The following is an 18,153-nucleotide window of genomic DNA, read 5'->3' as shown; positions in this document are numbered from 1 at the left end:
ATTTGTTTATCTATTGTTTCCTTTGGGGAACGTTATCGAAAAAAAAAAAGCTGTAAAGCAGCTTAAACTTAAATCAAGTTAAAGTAGTAGCTAGTGCTACTGCTGCAAGCCAGCAGCACCACAAACTAATCTATCAAATGAAAGTGATGTTGCTGGATCACTATTGATTAGTGTAGAACTGTAAATCTGAAGCTTTTCCCTCCTGCAGGAAAAACTAATTCCCACCTTTGGAGTAACGGTTTTAACCGAATTAATGAATCAACTACATTTCTGAGTCGCATTCATTCGTTTGTTCAATAAAGGATGGCTTGTTTTGTGTTTCCAAAAAAATAACAGAAGTCCAATATACTATATATGTGTGGCCCAGAGAAAAATATGCTCAAGGCTGGCACAAATGATATCAAGTGTTGTTAGAAACAAAAAACAACTAGAACACACTGAGAAAGAATGATACTTTTTATTTTTCATGGATTGTAAAGATTTTTTTTTTGCTACATAGTTTATGTATATTTATATGAGATTTATACATTTTCTTTTTTTCAATTAATTCAGCATTATACCATTTCTAGTGTTGTTTGGTAGTGTACCTAGAAGATTTTAAAAAGTTTAGTTTTTTTGGAATGTACAATGTGAGGTAAAATTAAGGTTACTTTAAAAATTATTTATTTTTTTCACTGCAGAAATCTGCGTTGCTACTTCATAGCAAATACACCATTAAATGACATTTATTATCAAAAATAGTAATTAATTTGAATATTGAAAAACATAGTTTCCTACAGATTAGCTGCTGTGACAATTCATATTTTAGACATTCAACCACGTAGAACTATCTGGGCTATTACACGCAACCTCATTTATACCAGCCAAAGATGGCACTTTTAGAAGGTTCTAGAAAAAATAATATATATATATATTTATTATGAGTGTGTTATTTGAAAACATATTAGCCAATACATAAAAATTAACAAAAAAATAATAATTAAAAAGTAAACACATCACAATTCAAAGACAGAGAATTATTACTATCAGAAGACCTATGTTTATAATTTGTTGTAACAAAAACATTCTACAACACAGATATGACAGAGAAACAAAAACATTACATGCCCATTGTCTATTAAAGGAACAAGTCTCTGAAGATCTCGAAAGCACAAAACAGCTTCTGTTTGAACAGATAGAAGTGCTTGATTCCATTAAAATGCTAATGCCAACACAACTAAAACATTAGTGATTCAATAGTCTGATATAATAAATTAAAAATAAAGCAAATTATGTAAAAAGTGTATAACAGTGTGAATGTGGTACAATTGTTTTTAAATAGTTATAGCAGAAGCTTCACATAAGCTGGCAGTTCATTGTGAAATTGTCAGTCATACTTCAATCTGATCATTCCAGAACTCACCAACACAAGCTCACAGAACAGGAATTATGCAATTGCAAAGTGCTCCTATGCAACATTAAACTACATGCAATCAACAGTTTGGTACAGAATCCTGACAGACATAACATTAAACATTTTTTTTTTCCCAAGTAATAAAGCAGCTTAAAAAGATTCAGGTGCAAATTACAAAGTTTTGGTGAGAGGAAAAACTAAGATAACACGTTCAATGCTTAGCTCTGATGGAAATCAAGGGGGCAGTTGGATTAAGACAGTAAAAATCAGTGATAACAAATTGATACTTAGACACATACATAGATATGCTTTACCTAAAGTGCTGGAGCAAACCTGGATATCTGCAGCAAAGTAAGAGAAATGTATTAACCCCTGTACTGTCTTATGGACCCTTCCCTCAAGATGCCCTGGTGATTATAGGTTAATTATTAACCAAAGTTTTAAAGGTGGGTTAAACTTGTGCCTAAAAGTGAGATTAGATTTCCTGTGTCTCCATGTTGTATTCTTCTACAAAGGCATTTTTCATTAGGCATCTTACAGTTCTGTTATCATTATCTGATTGATATCTGCAGTGAATTATATATATATATATATATATATATATATATATATATATACATGTAATTATTTATATATTTATTGGTTTGTTTTAATTGACTATGCTAGAAATTCCAGTTGTGTGTTTTTTTTTCTGCCTGAGTTGAACCTCCAACATGATTTCCCAATAACAGGAGCCTGCAATGTACCAGGCAGGAAAAATGTTAAAAATGAAGACACAGAAGAGGTAGAAGTACAGCGCTAAGATTCCGTTCACAGCATTCCCCTTTTACATTTTTTTGCAGCACTTAAGGTGACCCTCTAAAAAATCAAATCTGTTTATTATTCCTCCATAGACCTGATTCTGAATCTATGGAGCAGGCGAGAATCATTGGACGTGTAAACATTAAATAAAATGGCATTGTAAAGAATCATGGCCTGCCTGGTGGCTTAAGTGTACCTTAGAGTCATTAGGCCCGTGAGACGGTAGCATGGTGGTTCATGTGGATGAAAACATGGCATTCTACAGTATTTGCAATGCTGTGCTTATGCCACCAGTTTTTAAAAGCAAGAGTTCAAAAAAATAAATGTAATTATTTTTAGGACGTAAAGTAAAAATGGAATGGGTAAAGCTAGATGGGTTTCTCTCATTTGATAACAAAGTATTGTATAATAAAGGCAATTAGAATGGAGAAAATAGCAAACAGCACAAGGATGACGGCAGCACACTGCTCATCACTAAGCGTCCTTGTTGTCCTTGTGGCTTCCACAGTGTCTTTGTTGGTGCTGGTTTGTGGTTCACTCCTGTGAGAAATGAAAAGGACTGTGGCGCTGTAAGGACCAATTAAATCCTGAGGTCCTGCAGCATCTTGGCACTGGCGAATGGCACATACGCGGAAACGATATTCACAGTTCAACTGGAGGGCAGAGTAACGGTGCGATGTGCTGGGTCCCTTATAAATCTGCAAAGAATAGATACCTGGGTATTACTGCATGTTGTCTGACATGCTAGAATATCATTCTGTATGTTTTATAAACCATAGCATGCAGCAATTCATTTACAAACGTATTAAGAAAACATTCAGATTAAAAGATTAATGGTCCCTAAATCCTTTGGCTCCAACCTTGATAGCGTCCCTTGGATATATCATCTATAAAAAATGTATTGGGTGTAATCCCACCTTGTGCAAATAGCAGTTTAATAACAAGTGATTATACTTACAGGTAACGCTTGTATAGCCTCAAATCACTCACAATCACTTCACTAGTGATTGCAATCTGCATGCTCTTGTATGAATAAGCGCAACATTCAAACATCTGCATCTAAAACTATGTCGTTTTCTCATCTTGTTTAAAAAATGTATACTATTTGAAATAATATAATTATTTAAAGGGACATTAAATATTAATAAAGGTTATACAGAATGAGGCATTAGGAAAAACATAATTTATGTAAGAACTTACCTGATAAATTCATTTCTTTCATATTAGCAAGAGTCCATGAGCTAGTGACGTATGGGATATACATTCCTACCAGGAGGGGCAAAGTTTCCCAAACCTCAAAATGCCTATAAATACACCCCTCACCACACCCACAAATCAGTTTAACGAATAGCCAAGAAGTGGGGTGATAAGAAAAAAGTGCGAAAGCATAAAAAATAAGGAATTGGAATAATTGTGCTTTATACAAAAAAATCATAACCACCACAAAAAAGGGTGGGCCTCATGGACTCTTGGTAATATGAAATAAATGAATTTATCAGGTAAGTTCTTACATAAATTATGTTTTCTTTCATGTAATTAGCAAGAGTCCATGAGCTAGTGACGTATGGGATAATGACTACCCAAGATGTGGATCTTTCCACGCAAGAGTCACTAGAGAGGGAGGGATAAAATAAAGACAGCCAATTCCGCTGAAAAATAATCCACACCCAAAATAAAGTTTAAATTATAAGCAGAAGATTCAAACTGAAACAGCTGCCTGAAGTACTTTTCTACCAAAAATAGCTTCAGAAGAAGAAAACACATCAAAATGGTAGAATTTAGTAAAAGTATGCAAAGAAGACCAAGTTGCTGCTTTGCAAATCTGATCAACCGAAGCTTCATTCCTAAACGCCCAGGAAGTAGAAACTGACCTAGTAGAATGAGCTGTAATCCTTTGAGGCGGAGTTTTACCCGACTCAACATAAGCATGATGAATTAAAGATTTCAACCAAGATGCCAAAGAAATGGCAGAGGCCTTCTGACCTTTCCTAGAACCGGAAAAGATAACAAATAGACTAGAAGTCTTTCGGAAATTCTTAGTAGCTTCAACATAATATTTCAAAGCTCTAACAACATCCAAAGAATGCAATGATCTCTCCTTAGAATTCTTAGGATTAGGACACAATGAAGGAACCACAATTTCTCTACTAATGTTGTTAGAATTCACAACCTTAGGTAAAAATTTAAAAGAAGTTCGCAACACCGCCTTATCCTGATGAAAAATCAGAAAAGGAGACTCACAAGAAAAAACAGATAATTCAGAAACTCGTCTGGCAGAAGAGATAGACAAAAGGAACAAAACTTTCCAAGAAAGTAATTTGATGTCCAACGAATGCATAGGTTCAAACGGAGGAGCTTGAAGAGCCCCCAGAACCAAATTCAAACTCCAAGGAGGAGAAATTGACTTAATGACAGGTTTTATACGAACCAAAGCTTGTACAAAACAATGAATATCAGGAAGATTAGCAATCTTTCTGTGAAAAAGAACAGAAAGAGCAGAGATTTGTCCTTTCAAAGAACTTGCAGACAAACCTTTATCCAAACCATCCTGAAGAAATTGTAAAATTCTCAGAATTCTAAAAGAATGCCAGGAAAATGATGAGAAAGACACCAAGAAATATAAGTCTTCCAGACTCTATAATATATCTCCCTAGATACAGATTTACGAGCCTGTAACATAGTATTAATCACAGAGTCAGAGAAACCTCTTTGACTAAGAATCAAGCGTTCAATCTCCATACCTTTAAATTTAAGGATTTGAGATCCTGATGGAAAAAAGGACCTTGCGACAAAAGGTCTGGTCTTAACGGAAGAGTCCACGGTTGGCAAGAGGCCATCCGGACAAGATCCGCATACCAAAACCTGTGAGGCCATGCTGGAGCTACCAGCAGAACAAACGAGCATTCCTTCAGAATCTTGGAGATTACTCTTGGAAGAAGAACTAGAGGCGGAAAGATATAGGCAGGATGATACTTCCAAGGAAGTGACAATGCATCCACTGCTTCCGCTTGAGGATCCCTGGATCTGGACAGATACCTGGGAAGTTTCTTGTTTAGATGAGAGGCCATCAGATCTATTTCTGGAAGTCCCCACATTAGAACAATCTGAAGAAATACCTCTGGGTGAAGAGACCATTCGCCCGGATGTAACGTTTGGCGGCTGAGATAATCCGCTTCCCAATTGTCTATACCTGGGATATGAACCGCAGAAACTAGACAGGAGCTGGATTCCGCCCATACCAGAATTCGAGATACTTCCTTCATAGCCAGAGGACTGTGAGTCCCTCCTTGATGATTGATGTATGCCACAGTTGTGACATTGTCTGTCTGAAAACAAATGAACGATTCTCTCTTTAGAAGAGGCCATGACTGAAGAGCTCTGAAAATTGCATGAAGTTCCAAAATATTGATCGGTAATCTCACCTCCTGAGATTCCCAAACCCCTTGTGCTGTCAGAGACCCCCAAACAGCTCCCCAACCTGTCAGACTTGTATCTGTTGAAATTACAGTCCAGGTCGGAAGAACAAAAGAAGCCCCCTGAACTAAACGATGGTGATCTGTCCACCACCTCAGAGAGTGTCGTACAATCGGTGTTAAAGATATTAATTGAGATATCTTTGTGAAATCCCTGCACCACTGGTTCAGCATACAGAGCTGAAGAGGTCGCATGTGAAAACGAGCAAAGGGGATCGCGTCCGATGCTGCAGTCATAAGACCTAGAATTTCCATGCATAAAGCTACCGAAGGGAATGATTGTGACTGAAGGTTTCGACAAGCTGATATCAACTTCAGACATCTCTTGTCTGTCAAAGACAGAGTCATGGACAATGAATCTATCTGAAAACCTAAAAAGGTTACCCTTGTCTGAGGAATCAATGAACTTTTTGGTAAATTGATCCTCCAACCATGATCTTGAAGAAACAACACAAGTCGATTCGTATGAGATTCTGCTAAATGTGAAGACTGAGCAAGTACCAAGATATCGTCCAAATAAGGAAAAACCACAATACCCTGTTCTCTGATTACAGACAGAAGGGCACCGAGAACCTTTGTAAAAATTCTTGGAGCTGTAGCTAGGCCAAACGGTAGAGCCACAAACTGGTAATGCTTGTCTAGAAAAGAGAATCTCAGAAACTGATAGTGATCTGGATGAATCGGAATATGCAGATATGCACCCTGTAAATCTATTGTGGACATATAATGCTCTTGCTGAACAAAAGGCAGGATAGTCCTTACAGTTACCATTTGAATGTTGGTATCCTTACATAACGATTCAATATTTTTAGATCCAGAACTGGTCTGAAGGAATTCTCCTTCTTTGGTACAATGAAGAGATTAGAATAAAACCCCAGCCCCTGTTCCAGAACTGGAACTGGTATAATTACTCCAGCCAACTCTAGATCTGAAACACATTTCAGAAATGCTTGAGCCTTCGCTAGGATTACTGGGACACGGGAAAGAAAAAATCTCTTTGCAGGAGGCCTTATCTTGAAGCCAATTCTTTACCCTTTTGAATCAATGTTCTGAATCCAGAGATTGTGAACGAAATTGAACCAAATTTCTTTGAAAAAACGTAATCTGCCCCCTACCAGCTGAGCTGGAATGAGGGCCGCACCTTCATGTGGACTTGGGAGCTGGCTTTGGTTTTCTAAAAGGCTTGGATTTATTCCAGACTGGAGATGGTTTCCAAACTGATACCGCTCCTGAGGATGAAGGATCAGGCTTTTGTTCCTTGTTGTGACGAAAGGAACGAAAACGATTATTAGACCTAAATTTACCTTTAGATTTTTTATCCTGTGGTAAAAAAGTTCCTTTCCCTCCAGTAACAGTTGAGATAATATAATCCAACTGAGAACCAAATAATTTATTACCCTGGAAAGAAAGGGAAAGCAGAGTAGACTTAGAAGACATATCAGCATTCCAAGTTTTAAACCATAAAGCTCTTCTAGCTAAAATAGCTAGAGACATATACCTGACATCAACTCTAATGATATCAAAGATGGCATCACAAATAAAATTATTAGCATGTTGTAGAAGAATAATAATGCTATGAGAATTATGATCTGTTACTTGTTGCGCTAAAGCTTCTAACCAAAAAGTTGAAGCTGCAGCAACATCCGCTAAAGATATAGCAGGTCTAAGAAAATTACCTGAACACAAGTAAGCTTTTCTTAGAAAGGATTCAATTTTCCTATCTAAAGGATCCTTAAAGGAAGTACCATCTGCCGTAGGAATAGTAGTACGCTTAGCAAGAGTAGAGACAGCCCCATCAACCTTAGGGATTTTGTCCCAAAATTGATCTGTCAGATGGCACAGGATATAATTGCTTAAAACGTTTAGAAGGAGTAAAAAAATTACCCAAATTATTCCATTCCCTGGAAATTACTTCAGAAATAGCACCAGGGACAGGAAAACTTCTGGAATAACTACAGGAGATTTAAAAACCTTATCTAAACATTTAGATTTAGTATCAAGAGGACTAGAATCCTCAATTTCTAATGCAATTAGGACTTCTTTAAGTAAAGAACGAATAAATTCCATTTTAAATAAATATGAAGATTTATCAGCATCAACCTCTGAGACAGAATCTTCTGAATCAGAAGAACCAATATCAGTATCAGAATGATGATGTTCATTTAAAAATTCATCTGAAAAATGAGAAGTTTTAAAAGACTTTTTACGTTTACTAGAAGGAGGAATAACAGACATAGCCTTCTTAATGGATTTAGAAACAAAATCTCTTATGTTATCAGGAACACTCTGAGTATTAGATGTTGACGGAACAGTAACAGGTAATGTAACAGTACTAAAAGAAATATTATCTGCATTAGCAAGTTTGTCATGACAAACAGTACAAACAACAGCTGGAGGAACAGATACCAAAAGTTTACAGCAGATATACTTAGCTTTGGTAGCTCCAGCCCCAGGCAGGGATTTTCCAGAAGTATCTTCTGACTCAGCTTCAACGTGGGATATCTTGCAATATGTAATAGAAAAAACAACATATAAAGCAAAATTGATCAAATTCCTTAAATGACAGTTTCAGGAATGGGAAAAAAATGCCATAGAACAAGCTTCTAGCAACCAGAAGCACAAAATAATGAGACTTAAATAATGTGGAGACAATAGTGACGCCCATATTTTTTTAGCGCCAAAAAAGACGCCCACATTATTTGGCGCCTAAATGCTTTTGGCGCCAAAATGACGCCACATCCGGAACGCCGACACCTTTGGCGCAAAAAACGTCAAAAATGACGCAACTTCCGGCGACACGTATGACGCCGGAAACAGAAAAAAAATTTGCGCCAAAAATGACGCAATAAAATGAAGCATTTTCAGCCCCCGCGAGCCTAACAGCCCACAGGGAAAAGTCAAATTTTTAAGGTAAGAAAAAATGATTAATTCATATGCATTATCCCAAATATGAAACTGACTGTCTGAAATAAGGAACGTTGAACATCCTGAGTCAAGGCAAATAAATGTTTGAATACATATATTTAGAACTTTATATAAAAGTGCCCAACCATAGCTTAGAGTGTCACAGAAAATAAGACTTACTTACCCCAGGACACTCATCTACATGTAGTAGAAAGCCAAACCAGTACTGGAACGAGAATCAGTAGAGGAAATGGTATATATAAGAGTATATCGTCGATCTGAAAAGGGAGGTAAGAGATGAATCTCTACGACCGATAACAGAGAACCTATGAAATAGACCCCGTAGAAGGAGATCACTGCATTCAAATAGGCAATACTCTCCTCACATCCCTCTGACATTCACTGCACGCTGAGAGGAAAACCGGGCTCCAACCTGCTGCGGAGCGCATATCAACGTAGAATCTAGCACAAACTTACTTCACCACCTCCATAGGAGGCAAAGTTTGTAAAAACTGATTTGTGGATGTGGTGAGGGGTGTATTTATAGGCATTTTGAGGTTTGGGAAACTTTGCCCCTCCTGGTAGGAATGTATATCCCATACGTCACTAACTCATGGACTCTTGCTAATTACATGAAAGAAAGATTAGTCTGAGAATAACATGTAGGTGTATTTTTTAAAGTTTCAATAGTTTTATAAATATTGACAAAATAAGTGTAACGTTTTAGTGTCCATAAAACAATAGGAGCTGCCATGTTGTAATGTAGGTCACTTTCTCTGCTGTGGCCAATTACGGACACTGGAGTGTGCAGCCAATGGCTGTATGGGATATAACAGTGTTATGCACTTCCATTTCTAACAGGAACTGAAATGCTCACAAATCAAATTCAGAATGGAATTACAGGTAAAGGGGACAAAATAAATAATGAAAACATATTGTAGTGTTTTTTTTTACATATACGATTTATCATTTTATATTACCATCACAAAGTGTTTAATGTCCCTTTAATGAAGATACATTTATTATTTTGGTTCTGATTCTTCTTTAAACTTTTGTTATTTCCCCTATACAAGTAAGATGATATTCTGCCTTAAACTTCTTTTCCTTTTAAGAATCACCAGCTACTAAAATTAGTTTTGCAGGAAACGGTATTTGCTAAAGAAATGCAACCCAGTTTTCCTTGATATATTAATTAATTTATCAGCAAGATATTTTCAAGATCTTAACTTCATTAGAAAAACAAAGCTTCCTGTTTTCCATCTGACATAAAAGCACATTCAGGTAACAATACAATTAAAGTACATTGCTTATAATTGTGTATTACCAGCGCAAGTGAGAAATACTAATGAAGACCATGTAAATACATCAATATCCATTTAAAAGAAGGGCATTGCTGTTATTTCAATGTTATAATTAAGTTACATTTCACTTTATTCCAAAAATTAAATGTGCTTGTCTTTTGAAAAAAAAAAATGTGTTCTCTAACCTTGTAACGTACAGACCATGAACTGGAACTAAAGTCAATTAGTTTGTGCAAGTACAAATTCTACATTTATGAAACACTTTATTTTTGCTCTAATATTGGTTGCAAATATTTAAAATATTTAAATGAACAATTCTTGCATGTCCACTGGCTACAAGTATAAAAGGATGTCCTGAAAACATCTGTTTTACCCCCCTCCCCCCTTAATTTATTAATGGGGAGTAGAGTGACCATATTACTTAACCAAATCACAAACTGTAATTATGATGATATTTTGTAAGCACACTGTGTGTTGGCCTAGCTTTGAAAATCAGATTTTTGGATAATACCCATTTATACAGATGAAAACAAATAAAGATACAATACTCTCTCATGACATGCATATTATAATATCATTGGATCTGGTTGGTTCTGGCATAGAGGTAAATCCCGATAATTTATTAATTTACTACAACCTAAACATGTTCTTGTATAAAGGCAGTTAACATTAGCCCTTTTTGGCAACCATTAGGGCTTAAAACATGTTTACAATGAGGTCATTTCTGATTTGTTTTACAATATGTTAAAGGGACAGTTCACTGTAAAATTGTTTTTCCATTAATGTATTTTAAATAACTTGTTATACCAACTGCAGAGTATAAAATATTTGAGAAATTTTATTTTTATGCTTATTTGTGTATATGAAGTAGCTGATTTTGTGCTTTGAAACAACAGCCTATTACAATGGGTTGAGCTTCAGGTAATATCAGATCTCATTATGTTATCACTTTGTGTACACACACTTGCTTCCTTATCTTATATTTGTCTGGAACAACAAAGCTCAATACATAGAGAGAACAATGGACAATTATCATTTTATAACTAAACTATCGAGCAGCCCACTGAGAGTGTAACTTCTTTTGTTGGCTGTGTTTACTTAGGCTTGTCAATAGCATATACTCCAGTATCAAAACTTTCAGTATAGGTGGCTATACCACAGGCTAAATCAGCTATTTCAAATGCTGAAATAGGAGTAAATGAGCTACTTGTAACCAATTTAATACACTCTAGCAGGTAAAAAAACATAATTTATGTAAGAACTTACCTGATAAATTCATTTCTTTCATATTAGCAAGAGTCCATGAGCTAGTGACGTATGGGATATACATTCCTACCAGGAGGGGCAAAGTTTCCCAAACCTCAAAATGCCTATAAATACACCCCTCACCACACCCACAATTCAGTTTAACGAATAGCCAAGAAGTGGGGTGATAAAAAAGTGCGAAAGCATATAAAATAAGGAATTGGAATAATTGTGCTTTATACAAAAATCATAACCACCACAAAAAAAGGGCGGGCCTCATGGACTCTTGCTAATATGAAAGAAATGAATTTATCAGGTAAGTTCTTACATAAATTATGTTTTCTTTCATGTAATTAGCAAGAGTCCATGAGCTAGTGACGTATGGGATAATGATTACCCAAGATGTGGATCTTTCCACGCAAGAGTCACTAGAGAGGGAGGGATAAAATAAAGACAGCCAATTCCTGCTGAAAATAATCCACACCCAAAATAAAGTTTAATGAAAAACATAAGCAGAAGATTCAAACTGAAACCGCTGCCTGAAGTACTTTTCTACCAAAAACTGCTTCAGAAGAAGAAAATACATCAAAATGGTAGAATTTAGTAAAAGTATGCAAAGAGGACCAAGTTGCTGCTTTGCAAATCTGATCAATCGAAGCTTCATTCCTAAACGCCCAGGAAGTAGAAACTGACCTAGTAGAATGAGCTGTAATCCTTTGAGGCTGAGTTTTACCCGACTCAACATAGGCAAGATGAATTAAAGATTTCAACCAAGATGCCAAAGAAATGGCAGAAGCTTTCTGGCCTTTTCTAGAACCGGAAAAGATAACAAATAAACTAGAAGTCTTTCGGAAAGACTTAGTAGCTTCAACATAATATTTCAAAGCTCTAACAACATCCAAAGAATGCAATGATTTCTCCTTAGAATTCTTAGGATTAGGACATAATGAAGGAACCACAATTTCTCTACTAATGTTGTTAGAATTCACAACTTTAGGTAAAAATTCAAAAGAAGTTCGCAACACAGCCAATTCCTGCTGAAAATAATCCACACCCAAAATAAAGTTTAATGAAAAACATAAGCAGAAGATTCAAACTGAAACCGCTGCCTGAAGTACTTTTCTACCAAAAACTGCTTCAGAAGAAGAAAATACATCAAAATGGTAGAATTTAGTAAAAGTATGCAAAGAGGACCAAGTTGCTGCTTTGCAAATCTGATCAATCGAAGCTTCATTCCTAAACGCCCAGGAAGTAGAAACTGACCTAGTAGAATGAGCTGTAATCCTTTGAGGCTGAGTTTTACCCGACTCAACATAGGCAAGATGAATTAAAGATTTCAACCAAGATGCCAAAGAAATGGCAGAAGCTTTCTGGCCTTTTCTAGAACCGGAAAAGATAACAAATAAACTAGAAGTCTTTCGGAAAGACTTAGTAGCTTCAACATAATATTTCAAAGCTCTAACAACATCCAAAGAATGCAATGATTTCTCCTTAGAATTCTTAGGATTAGGACATAATGAAGGAACCACAATTTCTCTACTAATGTTGTTAGAATTCACAACTTTAGGTAAAAATTCAAAAGAAGTTCGCAACACTGCCTTATCCTGATGAAAAATCAGAAAAGGAGACTCACAAGAAAGAGCAGATAATTCAGAAACTCTTCTGGCAGAAGAGATTGCCAAAAGGAACAAAACTTTCCAAGAAAGTAATTTAATGTCCAATGAATGCATAGGTTCAAACGGAGGAGCTTGAAGAGCCCCCAGAACCAAATTCAAACTCCAAGGAGGAGAAATTGACTTAATGACAGGTTTTATAAAAACCAAACAAAACAATGAATATCAGGAAGATTAGCAATCTTTCTGTCAAAAAGAACAGAAAGAGCAGAGATTCGTCCTTTCAAAGAACTTGCGGATAAACCTTTATCTAAACCATCCTGAAGAAACTGTAAAATTCTCGGAATTCTAAAAGAATGCCAAGAAAAATGATGAGAAAGACACCAAGAAATATAAGTCTTCCAGACTCTATAATATATCTCTCTGGATACAGATTTACGAGCCTGTAACATAGTATTAATCACAGAGTCAGAGAAACCTCTTTGACCAAGAATCAAGCGTTCAATCTCCATACCTTTAAATTTAAGGATTTGAGATCCTGATGGAAAAAAGGACCTTGCGACAGAAGGTCTGGTCGTAGCGGAAGAGTCCACGGATGGCAAGAGGCCATCCAGACAAGATCCGCATACCAAAACCTTTGAGGCCATGCCGGAGCTACCAGCAGAACAAACGAGCATTCCTTCAGAATCTTGGAGATTACTCTTGGAAGAAGAACTAGAGGCGGAAAGATATAAGCAGGATGATACTTCCAAGGAAGTGATAATGCATCCACTGCTTCCGCCTGAGGATCCCGGGATCTGGACAGATACCTGGGAAGTTTCTTGTTTAGATGAGACGCCATCAGATCTATTTCTGGAAGCTCCCACATTTGAACAATCTGAAGAAATACCTCTGGGTGAAGAGACCATTCGCCCGGATGCAACGTTTGGCGACTGAGATAATCCGCTTCCCAATTGTCTATACCTGGGATATGAACCGCAGATATGAGACAGGAGCTGAATTCCGCCCAAACCAGAATTCGAGATACTTCTTTCATAGCCAGAGGACTGTGAGTCCCTCCTTGATGATTGATGTATGCCACAGTAGTGACATTGTCTGTCTGAAAACAAATGAACGATTCTCTCTTCAGAAGAGGCAAAGACTGAAGAGCTCTGAAAATTGCACGGAGTTCCAAAATATTGATCGGTAATCTCACCTCCTGAGATTCCCAAACTCCTTGTGCCGTCAGAGATCCCCACACAGCTCCCCAACCTGTGAGACTTGCATCTGTTGAAATTACAGTCCAGGTCGGAAGCACAAAAGAAGCCCCCTGAATTAAACGATGGTGATCTGTCCACCACGTTAGAGAGTGTCGTACAATCGGTTTTAAAGATATTAATTGAGATATCTTTGTGTAATCCTTGCACCATTGATTCAGCATACAGAGCTGAAGAGGTCGCATGTGAAAACGAGCAAAGGGGATCGCGTCCGATGCAGCAGTCATAAGACCTAGAATTTCCATGCATAAGGCTACCGAAGGGAATGATTGTGACTGAAGGTTTCGACAAGCTGAAATCAATTTTAGACGTCTCTTGTCTGTTAAAGACAGAGTCATGGACACTGAATCTATCTGGAAACCCAGAAAGGTTACCCTTGTCTGAGGAATCAATGAACTTTTTGGTGAATTGATCCTCCAACCATGATCTTGAAGAAACAACACAAGTCGATTCGTATGAGATTCTGCTAAATGTAAAGACTGAGCAAGTACCAAGATATCGTCCAAATAAGGAAATACCACAATAACCTGTTCTCTGATTACAGACAGAAGGGCACCGAGAACCTTTGTAAAAATTCTTGGAGCTGTAGCTAGGCCAAACGGCAGAGCCACAAACTGGTAATGCTTGTCCAGAAAAGAGAATCTCAGGAACTGATAATGATCTGGATGAATCGGAATATGCAGATATGCATCCTGTAAATCTATTGTGGACATATAATGCCCTTGCTGAACAAAAGGCAAGATAGTCCTTACAGTTACCATTTTGAACGTTGGTATCCTTACATAACGATTCAATATTTTTAGATCCAGAACTGGTCTGAAGGAATTCTCCTTCTTTGGTACAATGAAGAGATTTGAATAAAACCCCATCCCCTGTTCCAGAACTGGAACTGGCATAATTACTCCAGCCAACTCTAGATCTGAAACACAATTTAGAAATGCTTGAGCTTTCACTGGATTTACTGGGACACGGGAAAGAAAAAATCTCTTTGCAGGAGGTCTCATCTTGAAACCAATTCTGTACCCTTCTGAAACAATGTTCTGAATCCAAAGATTGTGAACAGAATTGATCCAAATTTCTTTGAAAAAACGTAACCTGCCCCCTACCAACTGAGCTGGAATGAGGGCCGCATGTGGACTTAGAAGCAGGCTTTGCCTTTCTAGAAGGCTTGGATTTATTCCAGACTGGAGATGGTTTCCAAACTGAAACTGCTCCTGAGGATGAAGGATCAGGCTTTTGTTCTTTGTTGAAACGAAAGGAACGAAAACGATTATTAGCCCTGTTTTTACCCTTAGATTTTTTATCCTGTGGTAAAAAAGTTCCTTTCCCACCAGTAACAGTTGAGATAATAGAATCCAACTGAAAACCAAATAATTTGTTACCCTGGAAAGAAATGGAAAGTAGAGTTGATTTAGAAGCCATATCAGCATTCCAAGTTTTAAGCCATAAAGCTCTTCTAGCTAAAATAGCTAGAGACATAAACCTGACATCAACTCTGATAATATCAAAAATGGCATCACAGATAAAATTATTAGCATGCTGAAGAAGAATAATAATATTATGAGAATCATGATCTGTTACTTGTTGCGCTAAAGTCTCCAACCAAAAAGTTGAAGCTGCAGCAACATCAGCCAATGATATAGCATGTCTAAGAAGATTACCTGAACACAGATAAGCTTTTCTTAGAAAGGATTCAATTTTCCTATCTAAAGGATCTTTAAACGAAGTACCATCAGACGTAGGAATAGTAGTACGTTTAGCAAGGGTAGAAATAGCCTCATCGACTTTAGGGATTTTGTCCCAAACTTCTAATCTGTCAGACGGCACAGGATATAATTGCTTAAAACGTTAAGAAGGAGTAAATGAATTACCCAATTTATCCCATTCTCTGGAAATTACTTCAGAAATAGCATTAGGAACAGGAAAAACTTCTGGAATAACCACAGGAGATTTAAATACCTTATCTAAACGTTTAGAATTAGTATCAAGAGGACCAGAATCCTCTATTTCTAAAGCAATTAGTACTTCTTTAAGTAAAGAACGAATAAATTCCATTTTAAATAAATATGAAGATTTATCAGCATCAATCTCTGAGACAGAATCCTCTGAACCAGATGAGTCATCAGAATCAGAATGATGATGTTCATTTAAAAATTCATCTGTAGAGAGAGAAGTTTTAAAAGATTTTTTATGTTTACTAGAAGGAGAAATAACAGACATAGCCTTCTTGATGGATTCAGAAACAAAATCTCTTATGTTATCAGGAACATTCTGCACCTTAGATGTTGAAGGAACTGCAACAGGCAATGGTACATTACTAAAGGAAATATTATCTGCTTTAACAAGTTTGTCATGACAATTAATACAAACAACAGCCGGAGGAATAGCTACCAAAAGTTTACAGCAGATACACTTAGCTTTGGTAGTTCCAGCACTAGACAGCGATTTTCCTGAAGTATATTCTGACTCAGATGCAACGTGAGACATCTTGCAATATGTAAGAGAAAAAACAACATATAAAGCAAAATTTATCAAATTCCTTAAATGACAGTTTCAGGAATGGGAAAAATGCCAATAAACAAGCTTCTAGTAACCAGAAGCAAAGAAAAAATGAGACTGAAATAATGTGGAGACAAAAGCGACGCCCATATTTTTTGGCGCCAAATAAGACGCCCACATTATTTGGCGCCAAAATGCTTTTTGGCGCCAAAAATGACGCCACATCCGGAACGCCGACATTTTTGGCGCAAAAGGACGTCAAAAAATGATGCAACTTCCGGCAACACGTATGACGCCGGAAACAGAAAATAATTTTTGCGCCAAAAAAGTCCGCGCCAAGAATGACGCAATAAAATGAAGCATTTTCAGCCCCCGCGAGCCTAACAGCCCACAGGGAAAAAAGAGTCAAATTTTAAGGTAAGAAAAAAATTGATTCAAATGCATTATCCCAAATATGAAACTGAATGAAAATAAGGAATGTTGAACATCCTGAGTCAAGGCAAATAAATGTTTGAATACATATATTTAGAACTTTATAAATAAAGTGCCCAACCATAGCTTAGAGTGTCACAGAAAATAAGATTTACTTACCCCAGGACACTCATCTACATGTTTGTAGAAAGCCAAACCAGTACTGAAACGAAAATCAGCAGAGGTAATGGTATATAAATAAGAGTATATCGTCGATCTGAAAAGGGAGGTAAGAGATGAATCTCTACGACCGATAACAGAGAACCTATGAAATAGACCCCGTAGAAGGAGATCACTGCATTCAAATAGGCAATACTCTCCTCACATCCCTCTGACATTCACTGCACGCTGAGAGGAAAACCGGGCTCCAACTTGCTGCGGAGCGCATATCAACGTAGAATCTAGCACAAACTTACTTCACCACCTCCATAGGAGGCAAAGTTTGTAAAACTGAATTGTGGGTGTGGTGAGGGGTTTATTTATAGGCATTTTGAGGTTTGGGAAACTTTGCCCCTCCTGGTAGGAATGTATATCCCATACATCACTAGCTCATGGACTCTTGCTAATTACATGAAAGAAAGATCATTGGGAATAATTTAAAGGGGAGAACATTTTTGGGTGAACTGTCCCTTTAAATATAAGGCACAATCGTGCGCCAAAACTTAAATAACAATAGCTAATTTGTTGCCTTAGGGGAAACTTGTATTTAATTATAGACAACTGTTGTGACACTTTTATGATTCGTGAATGTTTGTGGGCATTTTCGCTAGTGAATTTTAAATTGAATTAATAAGCTACATATATATAAATGTTGTTACATGAGACATTTTTAATAGAATCTATTAAGAACCAGAAAGTTTTTTTCAGATACCTGTTTAAATTCAGAATCCTTCCCAGCCATCACTTGCAAAGTGTAGATTACAGGATCTCCCTTCATGGGCTGTAAAGATTCCCAAGTAACTTCACAGCTGTGATCATTTATTCGGTCTATTCTTGGGGCTTCAAGCAGCAAAAATAAATAAATAAATGTACAAAAGTTTTGTTTCAGATTCTAAGAACAAATCATTTGAGCCTAATCTTAGCCTTCTGCTAAAAGAAGACCCTAATTCCTTTAATAAAAAAAATAAAAAAAAGGTTATATGTACCAAATCTTTTTCAGTTTTCTCCCAATGATTACAATTATTTTGTATCAGATCC

The 18,153-nt window shown here is 36.7% G+C and overlaps 1 protein-coding gene across 1 annotated transcript in view; it reads right to left on the bottom strand.

Annotated features, from left to right (window-relative positions):
• Window positions 1-442: 442 nt before the first annotated feature.
• The window catches only part of FNDC3A (fibronectin type III domain containing 3A), a 646,553-nt gene continuing 628,842 nt past the window's right edge, over window positions 443-18,153 (bottom strand). The window contains exons 25-26 of the mRNA XM_053708360.1: window positions 17,828-17,955; window positions 443-2,892 (exon numbers count right to left, since the gene is read on the bottom strand). Of these exons, the coding sequence (XP_053564335.1) occupies window positions 2,578-2,892; window positions 17,828-17,955 (443 nt within the window). The 3' untranslated portion in view covers window positions 443-2,577. The remainder of the gene's footprint in view (window positions 2,893-17,827; window positions 17,956-18,153) is intronic.

This window comes from Bombina bombina, chromosome 3, assembly GCF_027579735.1.
Source record: "Bombina bombina isolate aBomBom1 chromosome 3, aBomBom1.pri, whole genome shotgun sequence".
Lineage (NCBI taxonomy): Eukaryota > Metazoa > Chordata > Amphibia > Anura > Bombinatoridae > Bombina > Bombina bombina.
This window is presented reverse-complemented; position numbering and strand designations above follow the sequence as displayed.